The sequence below is a fragment of the Sus scrofa genome, chromosome 12, assembly GCF_000003025.6.
Source record: "Sus scrofa isolate TJ Tabasco breed Duroc chromosome 12, Sscrofa11.1, whole genome shotgun sequence".
NCBI classification, from domain to species: domain Eukaryota; kingdom Metazoa; phylum Chordata; class Mammalia; order Artiodactyla; family Suidae; genus Sus; species Sus scrofa.
The window spans coordinates 47,797,287-47,814,382 of record NC_010454.4 but is presented as its reverse complement, the minus strand read 5'-3'; the positions used below and the strand labels follow the sequence as shown (position 1 = coordinate 47,814,382).

Genomic DNA, 17,096 nt, shown 5'->3' with positions numbered 1-17,096 from the left:
GCTACAGCTCCAATTCAACCCCTAGCCTGGGAACCTCCATATGCCGCAGGAGTGGCCCTAGAAAAGGCAAAAAGACCAAAAAAAAGGGGGGGGGATTCAGCATTGCCGTGAGCTGTGGTTGTAGGTTGCAGATAGGGCTCGGATCCTGCATTGCTGTGGCTGTGGTGTAGACCGGCAGCTCCAGCTCCAGTTGGACCCCTAGTCTGGGACCCGCCATATGCCGAGAGTGCGGCCCTAAAAAGATTAAAAAAAAAAAAAGGACAAAACCTAAATTCAAAAACATTTATAGAAAATATTTATAATGTATCAAGCATAAAAGAAAAAGTTTATAAAATAATATATAGCGTGTGATCCCAGTTTGGTTAAAAATTATTAGAAACTTTTATAAGAAAAAGATTGAAGGGAAATATATCAAAATGATAACATGGCTAAATCAGGGGAATTTTCACTTCGTTCTCTATGTATACTTGGTTCCAGATGTTTCACAGTGGACGTGCATTGCTTTTCTAATCAGGAAAAACAATCGTAATTTAAAATACGAGATGTCCACGTTGGTGGGAAGGCTGTGGTGTGGTTTGCCCCGAGGCTCCGTACTCCCTGGGAGTGGTGCCGCTGACCAAAATAACACGTTAGGGAGGAGAATTTTCAGGGTGTTGCAAAGAATGTTCCAGGCAAGGAGGGCAGCTGGAAGGCTCCTGCCCTTGTCCAGACATGAGGGCGAGGGTCTCATCCAGAGCCAGATGTCAAGTCGGTCTCCTCCCCCAGCTTCTCGTTCTTCCCTGGCCTGGATCCAGTTCTGGGGAGAAGACGCCAGAAGATAAGTCGGAGTTGCATGCTAGCCCCAAACCCTTGCTGTTCTGTTGGCCTCTAGCTTGGGTGAGGGTGGAAGGAAGGGTGCAGCTAGCGAGCTATCTGCTTTTCACAAGTATCCCCTCGCCTTGTCAAAAAGTCAGCGACATGGAGTTCTTGTTGTGGCTCAGTGGTAACAAACCTGACTAGTATCCATAAGGATGTAGGCTCGATCCCTGGCCTCATCCAGTGGGCTGGGGATCTGGCTTTGCTGTGAGCTGTGGTGTAGGTCGCAGGTGTGGCTTGGCCCCCGTGTGGCTGTGGCTGTGGTGCAGACCAGCAGCTGCAGCTCCGATGTGACCCCTAGCCTGGGAACCTGCACATGCCTCGGGTACAGCCCTAAAAAACAAAACAAAACAACGAAAAAAAGTGGGGACACTCTTTGTACCCAGAGGTGACTGTCACAATGAAAGTGTATCCTGGCTCGACTCTTCACCGAGTGGCCTTTTCCACATCAGGCTCTTATTCTCCGTCTGCTCTTCTGGTTTGATTTAAGCCCGCTTGACCCCTTTCTTCCCTCACGCCCTGGCTGGAGTGGCATCCCAGGCTGGGAACAGTTTCTTCCTTCCATAGAAGCAGAACTAATCTTTGGATTCTCCCTGGGGCCAGAGATGCCTGGCCTGCAAGGCAGCCTTGCTGGAGTAGCCAGCATGGGGCGGCGTGAATATGTGAGCTCAGGGACCAAGGCGTGTCCTCTGGACCGTGGCATACCTGGGAGCAGGTGTGCAAAGAGTAAGACTGAGCACCTTTGGTGTTGGGTGTGCCTGGGCGTACGTGAGTGCATCGCATTGCTCTCCTTCTGCTGGCGGGGCTTCCCTATGCCCCTTACCTCCCTCGGACCCTCTTTGGGAAGCCCTGGCCTCATGCTCTAGGATGGCTTTGTTGGCCATGCACTGTAGATTTTTTCATGTTCCGTTCCAATTCTGGGATCCCAAAACATATCGAGTCTCTTAGTAACGTTTATTTGGTGTTTTTGTTTTTTCTTAACAGTGACATTGAGACATAATTCCTATAGCACACAATCCTCCTGAAGTAAACGATTCAGTGGTTTTTAGTGTGTTCACAGTTATGCAGTCATCCCCAGAAGCAGTTATATCACCCCAGATCACACTCTGTACCTCTTAGCATTTCCTCCGTCTTCTCCCAGCTTCCTCTACCCCCGCCCTGGCAGCCCCTGACCTCTTCTCTGTCTCTATCAATTTGCCTCTTCTGGACATTTCATATGAATGGAATCATACCGTATGTGGCCTTTTGTGATTAGTTTCTTTCACTCAGCCTAATGTTTTCAAAGTTTATCCATGTAGCATGTATCAGTACTTCTTTTTTATGGCTGAATAATATTCCATTGCATGGATATACCACATTTTGCTTTTCCAGTCTTCTACTGATGGACATGGAGGTTGTTTCCATGTTTTATAAAGAATGCTGCTGTGAATGTTGATGGACATGTATTTGAACGGACATATGTGTTCATTCCTTTTGGGTGTATCCCTAGGAGTGAAATTTCCGGGTCAGACGGTAACTGTGTTTAACACTTGGAACTGCCACACTGTTTTGCAAAGTGGCTGTGCTCCATTTTGCAATCCCACCAGCAGTGGAGGATGGTTCTGATTCCTGTATATCTTCACCTACATTTGTTGATTTGTCCTTATCTTTTGTTTCTATTATAGCCATCCAAGGGGGTATGAAGCTGTATCTCTTTGTGGCTTTGATTTGCATTTCCCTATTATTAGTGATACTGAGTATCTTTTCGTTTGCTTATCTGCCGTTTGTGTATCTTCTTTGGAGAAATGTCTGTTCAAAGCCTTTGCCTTTTTTTTTTTCTCTCTCTCTCTCTTGTCTCTTTAGGGCCGCACCCACGGCATATGGAGGTTCCCAGGCTAGAGGTTGAATCAGAACTGTAGCCGCTGGCCTACCCCACAGCCATAGCAATGCAAGATCTGAGACGTATCTGCAACCTGCACCACAGCTCACGGCAACGCTGGACCCTTAACCCACTGAGCGAGGCCAGGGATCGAACCTGCAACTTCCTGGTTCCTAGTCGGATTTGTTAACCACTGAGCCACAACAGGAACTCCTATACCACATGTTCTTTATCCACCCCTCTGTTGATGGACATTTAGGTTGTTTCCATGTCTTGGCTGTTGCAAATAGTGCTGCAATGAACACTGGAGTACATGTGTCTTTGCGAGTCATGGTTTTCTCTGGGATAGATGCCCAGGAGTGGGATTGCTGGATCAAATGGTCGTTCTATTTTGAGTTTTCTGAGGAATCTCCATCCTGTTTTCCACAGTGGTTGCACCAATTTACAATCCCACCAACAGTGTACTAGTGTTCCTTTTTCTCCACCCCCTCTCCAGCACTTATTGTTTGTAGACTTTTGGATGATGGCCATTCTGGCTGGTGTAAGGTGGTACCTCATCATGGTTTTGATGTGCATTTCTCTAATAATGAGTGATGTTGAACATCTTTTCATGTGTTTTTCAGCCATCTGTATGTCTGCTTTGGAGAATTGTCTGTTTAGATCTTGTGCCCATTTTTTGATGGGATTGTTTGTTTTTGTGGTATTGAGCTGCAGAAGATGTTTATAAATTTTGGAGATTAATCCCTTGTCAGTTGATTCATTTGCAAAGATGTTCTCCCATTCTGTGGGTTGTCTTTTCGTTTTGTTTAGGGTTTCCTTTGCTGTAGGAGTTCTTTATATATTCCAGATACAGGTACCTTATTAGATAAATGATTTATAAAAATTTCCTTTTTTCTGCCTTGTCTTTTTTTTTTTTTTTTTTTTTTTTTTTTTTGGTCTTTTTGCCTTTTGTAGGGCTGCTTCTGTGGCATATGGAGGTTCCTAGGCTGGGGTCCAAGCTGTAGCTGCTGGCTTATGCCACAGTCACAGCACTGCGGTATCCGAGCTGCGTCCGCAACCTACACCACAGCTCACTGCAACGCTGGATCCTTAACCCACTGAGCAAGGCCAGGGATCGAACCCGCAACCTCATGGTTCCTACCTAATTGGATTCATCAACCACTGAGCCACTACAGGAACTCTGACTTTTCTTTTTTTTTTTTTTTTTGGCCACACCCATGGCATATATAAGTTCCCAGGCTAAGGACTGAATCTGAGCTTCAGCTGCAGCAACACCAGATCCTTTAACCCATTGCATGGGCCTGGGGTTCGAACCTGCACCCCCGCAGCAATCCAAGCCTCTGCAGTTGAATTCCTAACCCACTGTGCCACAGCAGGAACTCCTGGTTTTTTTGTTGTTGTTGTTGTTGTTTGCTGGTATCCTTTGAAGTGCAAACATTTTAAATTTTGATGGTGTTCCTTCCTCTTTTTTTTAATGTTTTTTTAATTTTTTTTATAGTTGATTTATACCTTCCTCATTTTTAATTGTGATCATAAGCAGCAGAAATGATGTGGGGCCTGTGTTCAGCAACAGTGGATTAGCTCCCCCACAGCCTCATATGACTTGGTCCATGTTTGATGAAACCCAAAATGATTCCAGACCGGTGGGGAGAGAGGAACATAGATTAAGTCCTTGCAAACAGCCCAAGTTCAGTGAAGCAGGCTGGCAGATCCAGAGAGCAGGTCTCAATGCCAGGGACCCTGTGGCTGTGGATAGGGATTCTTCTCAGTGCTCCTGAGGTTGGCGAGAGAAGCCGAGCCTGGCCATTTGGGAGGAAGCACCCTGCCCCACGTCGGAGTCTCTGAGTGTCTTGCCATGTTTACCATGCCTGGATCTGTGTGGAGTCACCGAGTGTTTTAGCTTTGAGGTCGGGGAGAGGGGGGGGACGGGGCCAGAATGAGCTGCTGTGAGGTGGGAAGAGTGGCCTGTGGGGAGCAGAGCCTGAGCCTTTCTTGCCGTGGATCTCCAGGGGCAAAGGGAAAGCCCTCCTTGCACCTAGAAATTCTGAAGCCGGGCTCCCAGGCCAGCCGCGTGGTCGACCCCTGGGGCTGGACAATGCCCGTGGGCACCTTCCAGAGACCTACTCCTCCCAGAACCACAAGCAGCTTTGGCTGACATCTGGTCCTTCTGGGACACTGATATTTTTATTTATAAAATGACACTCTCATCCCCAAATAGATGCTTATTTTTAACAGGCGCGCTGCCTCCGAGGGCGGCCTCAGGCTCCCGTCTTTGCTCTCTGGCATCTCCTTGTGCATCTCCTCGTGCCCTGGCCTGGTCCCAGAGCAGAGCGGAGGGCCGCTTGCCAGCCAGGAAGCCCACCAGCTCTGTCCTCACGCCTGCAGTCCAAGTTCTGCAGTGCCTCCCCTTCCTTTATCCGCCTCCGTCTGGGGAGAAAGAACTTCGAATCGTCCGTAATGACCCTGGACTGATGGCCCCGCAAATTGCACAGGGGGGAGAGCAGGTGCCCGATGCCAGCCTCTCTCCCTCCTCCTTCATCCGTCCTGGCCCTTCTCTCAACAGAAGTCTCCTTGTTCTTGTCTTTCAGCTGCCCAACATGTTCGGTGACCTTCGGTCCACGTTTATTGCCTTGATGATTGGATCCTATGCCTCCTCGGCGGTCACCTTCCCAGGAGTCAAGGTGAGGGCGTGTACAGCCTCTGCTCGGAGGCCTCTCCCAAGACACCTTCAACCCTCGCTGAAGAGGGAAGTCATTGTGGGTGCTGGGGCCCTCCCCTCCCACCCCCCCACCTGGGAGGATGCACCTGCCACCCCGCCCGTGCCCGCCTGCCGCCCAAGTAGGAAGAGAAACCCGCTGGGCCAGAGGGGTGGGGGTGGGAAATTCAAGCACAGCCTTGCAAGGTGTGACTGCTGCAGGCTGCCTTCGCATTTCAAGGGTGGGGGCAGGGGTGGGGGGTGAGTGTCAGTCCCCAGTCTGAGTCCAGCTCCAGTCGCCCCACCCCCAGATCTGTTGCTGTTGGGCTGTTGCTCCCCATTGCCAGATCGCTGCTCTCAGCCAAGTTGGTTCAGCTGTTTCCCTCCCAGGCAGGATTCTGAGCCCATGGAAGTCACACAGGGTCAGGGTGGAGCAAACAACTCACCATCCATTAGTCCCAGTTCCTGCTGCAAATCCTGTTGCTCCTGAAAAGGCTTCAGAGGGGGCTTCTCCCTGCTGTGGCCCCAGCATCAAATAAATCTCCTTTCCAGGAGTTCCCGTTGTGGCTCAGCAGTAACAAATCTGACTAATATCCATGAGGATGCATGTTCGATCCCTGGCCTCGCTCAGTGGGTTAAGGATCTGGTGTAGCCATGAGCTGTGGTGTAGCTCGCAGATGTGGCTTGCATCTGGCATTGCTGTGGCTGTGGTGTAGGCCGGCAGCTGAGCTCTGATTGGACCCCTGACCTGGGAACCTCCATGTGCCACACGTGCAGCCCTAAAATAAATAAATAAGTTCCCGTTCCTGAGGTTCGGGGGCGCCAGGCAATAGAGGAGGGGGAGGAGGGCCAGCCACCTGGGCATCCAGGTGTTTGGTGAACTGGGACCGGCCATCCCCTGGGTTTTGGGGATCCTCGAGTACAGAGGAAACTACAAGCTCCTCCTCCTCTTCTCCGTGTCTAACTGCTGGTCCCCTCCCCAGGGAGCTGGGCAGCTGTCTGCCACTACTCTGGGGACACTTGTGCTAGAAATAAATGGTAATAATGACAGTAACAGGCTTGGAGGGTTTCCCACCTGCCAGGCCCGATGAGGAGCCCTCTACCAGGATCATACCCGCTTAGCCCCCTCACCCTGGCACCATGAGGGTACATGCCAGTGCTGTTCCCATTTCACAGAGGAGCAAAGTGAGGTATCCAGCTGTTCATTCCTCGAGTATTTGGGGGACACCTAGCGTGTGTTCACAAGTGGACAGTCCTAGAGGTTCCTGTTCTCAGGGAGCTGGACTCCTAATGAAAAGGAGATGAATCAAGAAATCAGACTCTGGGAGTTCCCTTCATGGCTCAGCGGTTAATGAACCCAACTAGGATCCATGAGCACGTGGATTCGATCCCTGGCTTCGCTCAGTGGGTTAAGGATCCAGTGTTGCCATGAGCTGTGGAGTAGGTCGCAGGCGCGGCTCAGATCCCAAGTTGCTATGACCGTGGCATAGGCCAGTGGCTGCAGCTCCCATTCAGCCCCTATCCTGGGAACCTCCATATGCCGTGAGTGCAGCCCTGAATAAAAAAAAAGAAAGAAATCAAACTCAGCCAGGGCTGAGCTGGCTATGTGACAGTGATGGGTGATCAGGGCCAGCCTCTCCCAAGGAGATGAGATTTGGTCCAAGCTGGAGGCACAGGGGGTTAAGATGTGCCAGGGCGAGCTGAGGTTATTGGCACACAGGGTGTCTGATGACCAAACACCCAGGCCCACAGGGCCAACCTCCCCTTGCAGTTCAGCCCAGGGGGAGCAGGACTGCCGGGTACCCCCCACCTGCTGCCCTCCGCTGACCCTGCCTTCCGCCCTGCCCCGTGCCCGCCCCTGTGCCTCTCAGGTCATCTATGACTTTGGTGCCTCCTTCATCGTCATCCTCGTGGCCTGGGCCGGCTGCTCCGGGCTGGTTTTCCTCAACTGCTTCTTTAACTGGCCCCTGGAGCCCTTCCCGGGGCCAGAGGACATGGACTACACGTAAGTGGACATGCCGTCTGCCCCCACCCCCCTGCCCCGGCCAGGGGCCCGGGCAGCGCTGACAGACACTCTCCCTTGGCCTCCAGGGTGAAGATCAAGTTCAGCTGGCTGGGCTTTGACCACAAGATCACAGGGAAGCAGTTCTACAAGCAGGTGACCACGGTGGGCCGCCGCCTCAGCGTGGGCAGCTCCATGCGGAGCGCCAAGGAGCAGGCGGCGCTGCAGGAGGGCCACAAGCTGTGCCTGTCCACCGTCGACCTGGAGGTCAAGTGCCAGCCCGAGGCCGCAGGTACGCAGCAGGAGCGTCTGCACCCACACCCACACCCGTAACCCCGGCAACGTGGAGGGGGCCACCAGGGCAGATGTGGCAGCGCCCCGGTGGCGGGGACCAGTGCCGGCTGAGAGCGCTGCGGGCACCGTCTCCTTAATTCCCACTTCATCTCCCAAGGGCGGGCGGCACCATCCACCCAGGCTCAGAGAGGGTCAGGGATCCGCCCAGCTTGTCTCCTGCAACCGGGGACCCAGCTCCTGCCCCCGTGCCCTGCGCCTCCTCCGGCCGCCGTGCCCAGCCCCCGGGTTCTCGCTGAGTGCCCGCCTTCTCCCCACAGCGGCCCCCTCGTTCATGCACAGCGTGTTCAGCCCGATCCTGCTGCTCAGCCTGGTCACCATGTGCGTGACGCAGCTGCGCCTCATCTTCTACATGGGCGCCATGAACAACATCCTCAAGTTCCTGGTCAAAGGCGACCAGGAGATCGGTAGGTGGCCCCGGGCCCCGTTGTGCCGCCCCCGGGAGAGCCCCCCCCGCCCCCGGGAGGGCTGGTCCCTCCCTCCCGCCTGAGGTCAAGCCCGCTGCCCGGCCGGCTGGAGGGTGTCGGGCTGGGCCGGGAGAGGGCAGGCTCCAAGGGCCTGACTGTCAGAGCCGCGTCATCACAGCCGCCCCAAGTGTTCTTGCAGAGTTTCCCGGTTGAGGCGGGAGGGAGGACTCAAATAACTGCCTGCGTTTGGGCGGAACAGTGTTTTTCGTTGCTGGAGGGGACGGCTGACGTGGTGTTTGTAAATGAAAACGCTGCCCAGAACGCGGTCTCCACCTGAGAGCTTGTTGAAAGCCGATCAGGCCAACCCCACGCCAGGAATCCTCCGGGAAACCGCAGGGGCGGTGCGTGGAGGGGCTGGGGGCCGAGGTGGGGGCCCGGCAGCTGCAGCTGGAGCCTGGGGCACCTGGGCCTGCCCTGGGATCTGTGCTCTGAACTGGGAAGCAAGGCCAGGGCAGCCTTCCTCATGTGAGCGTGTGCGTGTGTGTGTGTGTGTGTGTGTGTGTGTGTCTGTGTGTGTGTAATCCAGTCCAGGCTTGCTACTTCTGGTAAACAGAACTGATAACTCACATGCCACTTTCCCAAAAGAGCACAGAAGGTCCTCAGCTGATTAGAGGTTTTGATTCTACAAAGAAAGTCGGTACTTCCTCAGGGCCTGAGCTGAGTCAGCTTTAGTCATCCCTGAGCGGGACAAACACATTCTGGAAATCCTTTTTATTGGCAGTCTCATGGGTGTGCAGCTTTTGGTTGGTTGAATTGTTTTCCCCATGGGGAGATATCCTAAGAATCAAGTCGTTTTTTTTTTTTTTTTTTTTTTTTTTTGTCTTTTTTGGCTGCCCTGCGGTGTACGGAGCTCCCAGGCCAGGGATCAGATCCGAGCTGCAGTTGAGACCTGAGCTGCAGCTGTGACAACACCAGATCCTTAACCCACTGTGCGGGGCCAGGGATCGAATCCGAGTCTCAGCCCTCCCGAGACACTGCCAATCCCATTATACCACAGCGGGAACTCCTCAAACACAGTTTTTACAAAGAATAAGAAACCCAGCCTTAACCAAACGGAAAGATGACAAAGGAGCACAGACAGTGCTGGTTCTGTGCTGAAAATGGGGATTGGACCCAAGACAACATGGGGAAACCCTATCACGTGTCTTTGCAAAAATGTGTAGCAAACAGGAAGAGAGGGAAAAAAATAACCTATTGAGCTTTGGTTTTTTGTTTGCTGGTTTAGCTTTGTTTTGTACGATGATCTTTTCCTAAATTTGGACCCAGGAACCCTGCTATTATGTACCATTCGTTAAAATCTGTGCCCCACACTTAGGGGAAAGCCGGTCTATCATGTCTAAATGGCCCCTGTTGTAAAAACCCTCAGGCCTAGAGAGGTGGAGAGCCCGCTGAACACAGAAAGGCCCTCACTGGCCCTTGGAAGGCAAATTTCCCTGCTGCTGAGTCAGGGCCTTTTACTCTGAGAAATCGTTTGCTGCCCAAGAGGCATTTTTTCCAATTGTTTCCCACTTTAAAAAAGTTAATTTCAAGTAGAGGAAGTTGGGCCAGGAAATTTGGTCCACAGCTGACACGGCATCGGTTTTCCCCATCCTGCTCCTGTGAGCAGTTGTGCTGACCACACACACACACACACACACACACACACACACACACACACACACACACACACACGGCCCTGCTTCTGCCAGGTCTTCTGCGCCCACGCCACTTCCCCATCACGGTCCCCGGCAAGCACCCCGGGCCTGATTCACCAGCCCGCCTGTGACAAGGCACCAGCTGCACATGACTGAGGCCCCAGCAGACAGGAAGACGTCAGCACACACCCCTGCCGGGTCCTCTCCCGCCTCCACTCCCAGAAGCCTGGCTCAAGCTCGGCCTCCCCCAGTGCACTGAGCATCGGGGCTCGCTGGGAAATAGCTTGTGCCCTGGGCCCAGAGCTAGCCTGTCCCGGTGCCCCAACTCCGTCACAGCCTTGGACGTTTCTGCTGCTAACCCCCTCCTCTCTGCTTTTTCACTTTTGCTTTCTTGGTGCAGTGATGGCTACCGGTAAGCCCGAGGGCCTTGTTGGGGAGCACACAGCATCCCCTCCCAGCCAGTCTGTTCTACTGCCTCTCCTTGAACTCCAGACCGCCCGCCCTGCCCTAGTGGCCAGAACTGGGGGGTGGGGGTGGGGCGCCAGCTTTCAGCTTTTATTTGCATGAGAAAATCCCATCGTAACTTAAGGCTCTTTGAAGATGGAAGCCCTGACGTCAGAGCCCTGTGGGTGGTGCCTCCCTGGTGTGTTTCTAGAGGCAGAAAACTAATGGCCAGTCACACACAAAGCCTCTGTCCCAGTCCTTGGTAATTTTGTGGTTCCCAAGTCGCAGAGACTTCCTGGGGCTTCTGGGGGTGGCTGTTGTGACATTCTGGATTTCTTTAGCTGTTTCTTAGAAATAGGCGAGGGGGTTGGAGCAAAGAAGACGGTGGCCTGCCCCTTGCTCTGGCTTTGATTTCAGAGGTTAAGCTCTCCGGGCTGCCCTCGTGACCCACAGGGATCAGAGGGGGTCTGGGGAAGACCCGGGCAGGGCTTGGGGGTCGCGGACTCGGCCCAGCGCGCGCCCCAGCCTCTCCCCGCAGCTCCCGCGCCCCCGTGACACAGGCTGTCTTTTCCCTCAGTGGGCCTCTACACCTCCATCTTTGGGGTGCTCCAGCTGCTCTGCCTGCTCACGGCCCCTGTCATCGGCTACATCATGGACTGGAGGCTGAAGGAGTGTGAAGACGCCTCTGAGGAGCCCGAGGAGAAAGACCCCAACCAGTGCGTAGGCAGGGCCGCCCCGGCCCCCAAGGGGAAGCCCACCGGGTAGGGTGTGAGGCAGCAGCAGGCTTGATGGCAGGTTTTAAAGGGAGCAGGAAGAGTTCCTGTCGTGGCTCAGCGGTTAACAAACCCAACTAGGCTCCATGAGGTTGCGGGTTCAATGCCTGGCCTCGCTCCGTGGGTTAAGGATCCGGAGTTGCCGTGAGCTGTGGCGTAGGTCACAGACTTGGCTCGGATCCTGCATTGCTGTGGCTCTGCCATAGGCCGGCAGCTACAGCTCCAATTCGACCCCTGGCCTGGGAACCTCCATATGCCGCGGGAGTGGCCCTAAAAAAAAGTCAGCAGGAGCAGCGAGAGGGCTGTGCTCAGAGCTGCTCTGGCGCTGGCTCAGCGGAGCGCACGCTTTGGTTTGTCACTTCTGTATGGCACGTCTTGGGTATGTGAAAGCTGGGGAAGCACCAGGGTGAAGGGAGAAGGGGAGAAGCCAGAGAAAGGTCTGTGCAGACCCCGGCTGTCAGACTCTTCTGCTTTTAAGACCTCGCGCGGGAGTCCCCTGGTGCTGCAGCGGAAGCGAATCCAACTACCATCCATGAGGTTGTGGGTTCGATCCCTCACTCAGTGGGTTATGGATTCAGCATTGCCTTGAGCCTTGGTGTAGGTCACCGATTCGGCTTGGATCCCGAGTTGCTCTGGCTGTGGTGTAGGCTGGCAGCTTTAGGCCTGATTCGACCCCTAGCCTGGGAACTTCCATATGCCATGGGTTCAGCCCTAAAAAGCAGGAAAAACCAAAAAACAGAGCTCAGATCCTTAGTCAAATAGCTGTTTGCCTGCAGGGTCTGCTCCCTGGGTGTGAGTGTAACTGCTATAACCTTAATAAGTGTTAATTGATTTGTTCATGATCGTGAACAACAAAAAAAAAGGCACCGGAGCCCTGGTTACAGAAGGGTTGGGCTCTAAGATCAGAGGATGAGTTAAATGCCATCTTCCATGACTCCACCTTCGTGTACTCAGCTATTCTTTGCTGAATCAGGCCCCGTGCCAAGCACTTAATGCCCACTTCTCAGGTAAGCCTCACAGCACTCGAGGAGTTATACCCATTTCACAGATGAGGGAACTGAAGCGAGGCATTTGAGTGGCTGCCTGAGGCCACATAGTAAGGACATGGCGGGCCCGGGCCTCCCTGCCCTCCTCCGCCGAGCCCTTGGCTGTCCTTGGATGGCACACAGCTGTCCGCAGGGTGTCTGTGTGGGTGGTGAGACTTGAATCGGTAATAGCGAGTTCACAAGGAAATGATTACAGAGACAGCTCTGTTATCTGCGTCAGGTTCTCCCGCCACAAGGCTGTTCGTGCCCAGTCCCATTTGCAGCACACGCCCTTCGCCTTCACCCCTGCCCACCCCCCAAGGGGAAGCCCACTCGCTCCCTCATTTGGCTCATCTGGCTTCTCGTCAGCTCCCTGCAGGATTTGGGTGAAGCTGGAGCTAGGAGTGAAGGAGGCTTTGCCACGTCCTGACCCGGGTGCCCTGTCCCCCTCCCTCTGCGCCGTCTGACCTCCGTCTGCAGGGATGCAGTGCGGGGTGCTGATGCACTGAGGTTCCCACTCAGCACCCCGTCCAGAGGGCGCCGTGGGGAGGGTCCCTCGTGCTGGTCTGACCCCCGCTGTCGCTAACACGCCCCTGGGGGTGGTCCCTGAGTCTTGCGCTGACCACAAGCCGTGACTCCCTCGGCCTGACCCCTGGGAGAGCCTGCTCTTCGGGGAGCCCCCAGCTCCTGCGTGTGCTCTGCGTTTCCACAGAGGTGAGAAGAAGAAGAAGCGGGACCGGCAGATCCAGAAGATCACCAACGCCATGCGGGCCTTCGCCTTCACCAACCTGCTGCTCGTGGGCTTCGGGGTGACCTGCCTCATTCCCAACCTGCCCCTACAGGTGCGTGTGGGGAGAGGGAGAGGCCGGGGGGATACGGGGTGACGAGACCGAAAGGTGTAGGATGTGTCGTGGGAGAGCCGTCGCAGAGAGAGGGGTGACTTCGCCGTCATTTAATTCACCTTAGCAGCCAGCCCACCGTGACTGACCGAGGGCCTCCTGCCTGCCAGGCCCTGTGCAGGGCTGGGAACGAGATGTAAGTGAGACTCTGCATTGCAAGTCAATTCTCTGTGAAAGCATCTCTCGTCCCCGTCTTCAGGGGTCGTGTATGCCAAGAGTACCATCATCTTACCGTTTCTGGAACCATGTGTAGTTGTGTGGCTGCTCGTTTTGCATTTGCTCACACAGCTGAAACCTAATGTCCAGAGAGGCCTGGCCAGTTTGTGGTGTTGGTGGAACATGTATGTCTCTGGTACAGGGGGCTGCAGAAAAAGGATGCTGATGATGGCTTGGCATCTGGATTCAAAAGTGTAATTCCGGAGTTCCCGTCGTGGCGCAGTGGCTAACGAATCCGACTAGGAACCATGAGGTTGCGGGTTCGATCCCTGCCCTTGCTCAGTGGGTCAAGGTTCTGGCGTTGCCGTGAGCTGTGGTGTAGGTCGCAGACGCGGCTCGGATCCTGCGTTGCTGTGGCTCTGGCGTAGGCAGGAGACTACAGCTCGGATTCGACCCCTAGCCCGGGAACCTCCATATGCCGCAGGAGCGGCCCAAGAAATGGCAAAAAGACAAAAAAAAAAAAAGTGTAATTCCTTTGCACAAGATTTCCAGTGCTTTTGGAAACTGACTTTTGGCAGAGAGTTCAAGAAAGGCAGACTTTGTTACCTGCTTGGTTCTACCCTTAGGTCCACAGAAGTTTGCTAGCTCCAATCCCCAAGTGTATGAACTTTGAAGGAATACAGGTGATGGCACTGCTTCCAGATGGGTGTAGCCCAAGTCCAGATGGTGTCTTGGGCCAGGTCCAAAAGGAAAGCAAGAGTCCCTTCCTTTCTGCAAGTGGCCACACGTAGAAGTACGTGGAACGCCCAGGCGTGCACCACCCATGGGCGCTATCAGTATATGCGCCGGAGTAAATCACTGGAGACTTGTCCAGTTCCAGATGGGAGTATCATTGCGTCTCTGGTGCCCTCCCAGCTTCCTGGTGGTGGCCCTCTGCAAGAGTGGCATACCCTTGCCCTGACCACCTTGTCCTCAGGACGGTCATCTGCTTTTTGTTTGATCCCATTCTTACTGAAAGACAAGTGGTAAAAAAAGCAGCAAGACATTTGGTGTGGAAAAGGGCAGCTTGCACATTCGGGCACAGCCCTCTTGCACCACTGCAGAGAGCAGCCCCTGCTGCCCACATTCCTGGAAACGGGTCTTCTTGGCTGCTGAGCCCAAGGGCAGGGCTGTGTGCAAAGAGCAAACACTGGGTCCTAGTAGCAAAGTGGACGGCCTGTGGCTCTCAGAAATCATTAACGAGTGCTTCTCAGAGCTTGCTGACCCTGCCAGCAGTGGCATTTCCCCAGGAAAGCAGAGCTAGATGGGAGCAGGACAGCTCTCTGCCAATAGGGCCTGGGTGACCAGGCAGGGAGACCTCTGGGCCCAGTCCTCAGGTCTGCAAAGGCAGGAGCCATGATTAATGACCTCCTGCTTAGAGCGACACCCATACCCACACTTAAGGGTGGACTCAAGATGGGAGTGGAGGGAATTCCCGTTGTGGCGCAGCGGAAACGAATCCGACTAGGAATCAGGAGGTTGCGTGTTCGATCCCTGGCCTCGATCAGTGGGTTAAGGATTTGGTGTTGCTGTGAGCTGTGGTGTAGGCCGGCCGCTGCAGCTCCAGTTCGATCCCTAGAGCGGGAACTTCCGTATGCTGTGGGTGTGGCCCTTAAAAAAAAAGCCAAAAAAAATCTTCAGAGCACAGATAATAGTAAAATGATTAGGATGGGATGGGTTTGAGCATTGGCTAACTTTGTTTTCAATTGCAGTCGACCCTTGAACAACCCAGGTTTGAACTGCGTGGGTCCACTATGGATTGTTTTCCATGGTAAATACTACAGTGCCACGCAGTCCACAGTTGCTTGAACCATGGATACAGAGGGCCGACCATAAGTTCTGTGTCAATTTTCGACTGCATGGGAGGGTCGGCCCCCCGAACCCCCCCATTGTTCAGAGGTCGACTTGTAACTGGTTTAATTGTACATTTCTTACAATTGAGTTGTTGGTAATGGCTGTGTTTAACAGCCGGCTCTCAGAATTCTTGGCAGTTCAGGAATTGGCCCCAGGGAGCTGGTACAGGCCGACTCCAGGATGCCAAGGCTGCCCTTTCTGGGGACCCTGGGAGCTGTGGGGCGGGGGCCCAAGGCGAGGCCCTCAGCCTCTCCTGCTCACACTCTGCTCTCCATCCCTCAGATTCTCTCCTTCATCCTGCACACGATTGTGCGAGGCTTCATCCACTCTGCCGTCGGGGGCCTGTACGCCGCCGTGTAAGTCCTGGGAGCTGTGGGTGGCCTGGTGGCCGAGGGCGAGGGACTGACCTGCAGGGGGTCCGTGGTGGGAATCGGGTCCTGAGCAGGGCCATCGGGCCCCTTGCCTCAGGGGACAGGTCCCAGGGCTTCCGTCGGGTGTGTCAGGGGAAGGCCATACCTGGCCAGAGTGGGTCAGTGGGCAGACAGTTCGGTACCCACAGCCCCGGCATTTAACCCGAAGTCAGTTCCCTGGCCAGGGTCAGCGCCTTGTGTAGCTCGTTATCGCCTCGGGGGCTGCCCCTGGCTGCGCATGGGGAGGGCAGGGGTGGGATCTGGCTGCCCACAGCTAAGTGCTGACCTTCCAGTGGCCTCCAGCAGCGGCAGCCAGGGGGATGACTGAGCCAGGTTGTGTCTGACAGACCCCCCCACACCCCCCGCCAGGACCTCCAAGGCCTCCTCAGCCATGGCCATAAAGAAACCTGCCACCTGCCTTCTTTGCCAGGAGGCCACATGTGCCTCCAGAACCACAGTCGTCTCTCCTTGGGCTGGGGCTCGAGGGTCAAAAACTAGAACCCAGACACCAATCCACTGTGTCTCTCTGACCCGAGACCAGCCCGTTGCTCACTAAGAGTCTCTTCTCGCCTCTGGAGCCATGATGCTGACATTTGCTAAGATTTTGCCAGAACTCTCCCCCTCCCAAGAGCATCCCATGGGGGTCATTCCAGGTCTGTGTGTTCCACCCCCGCCCCCCAGGCCTGGAGGAAGTTGCGGCCGCCCTGGCAGAGTCTGAGGGAGTCGGCCGAGGGCTGTGAGGCTATGTTTCCGTGATTACACAACGCTCCTCTGGATGAGGGTGCAGTCGAGCCAGGCCCAGCCTCCAGCCTGCTCCCTGGGCCTGCGTCCCAGGCCACAGACTCCTGCTGGCAGCACAGTTTCCACTCAGCTCGGCCAGACACCATCATGGGCCCCCAGGGCATACCTGGGCCGGTGGGGGTCCCCCCAGAGTCTGGGGCCTCAGGTGGCTCCAAAAGAGCACATCACTTTGCAGAACCACTCAGCAGCAAGTCATCCAGGGCCAGCCCCGCACCGTGCTCCGGGGCTGCTCCTGCCTCTTCTCTGGCACCAGCACCTGGGGCCAACCACCTGAGGCCGGGGAGTGTTTGGGAAGGCGGAGAGGGGCGCCTGCGGTGACAGGTTCTCTACCGCCCTGGCAGGTACCCCTCCACGCAGTTTGGCAGCCTCACAGGCCTGCAGTCCCTGATCAGCGCGCTCTTCGCCCTCCTGCAGCAGCCCCTGTTTCTCGCTATGATGGGTCCCCTCCAAGGAGACCCTCTGTGGGTAAGAAGGGTCGGGGGCCATGGGGCTGCGGGCTTCCACCGCGCTCTGCTGACTGGGGGCTGGGAGCCATCACTCAGGGGCTTCCAGAACCCCCGGGACAGGCACTTGGGAACTTTGCTTAGGATCAGTTTCTAGGAGCCTTTGTGTATGGGCTGGAGGAGCAGCGTGTCCTTCCTGGACCCGACTTTGGGCTAAATAGAACCGAGTTGCCATCCCTGCCCCTCCTGCCCAAGGCCAGGATTCCTAACCAGGTGCTGGGAGCTTGTCCCAGTCCCGGTCCCACCCCTGGGGATTCAGATCCTCGCACAGCCGGAAATGCTGATGCGGGAATGTGGAAAGACGGGCCCTCGGTCCCCTTGAAACGTCTT

At 55.0% G+C, this 17,096-nt stretch overlaps 1 protein-coding gene across 9 annotated transcripts in view; it reads left to right on the top strand.

The window, feature by feature from the left end:
* Positions 1-17,096, top strand: part of SLC43A2 (solute carrier family 43 member 2) — a 47,217-nt gene that overhangs the window by 24,745 nt on the left and 5,376 nt on the right. For 5 of the 9 annotated variants that reach the window (XM_021067565.1, XM_021067564.1, XM_021067567.1 and 2 more), the window contains 8 exons: positions 5,302-5,394; positions 7,280-7,413; positions 7,500-7,702; positions 8,022-8,168; positions 10,884-11,022; positions 12,817-12,946; positions 15,335-15,408; positions 16,605-16,728. In XM_021067565.1, the coding sequence (XP_020923224.1) occupies positions 5,302-5,394; positions 7,280-7,413; positions 7,500-7,702; positions 8,022-8,168; positions 10,884-11,022; positions 12,817-12,946; positions 15,335-15,408; positions 16,605-16,728 (1,044 nt within the window). Of the gene's footprint in view, positions 1-5,301; positions 5,395-7,279; positions 7,414-7,499; positions 7,703-8,021; positions 8,169-10,262; positions 10,275-10,883; positions 11,023-12,816; positions 12,947-15,334; positions 15,409-16,604; positions 16,729-17,096 lie in introns of all 9 variants that reach the window. The other 4 variants (XM_013990000.2, XM_013989999.2, XM_005657015.3 and 1 more) reach the window with 2 other exon arrangements.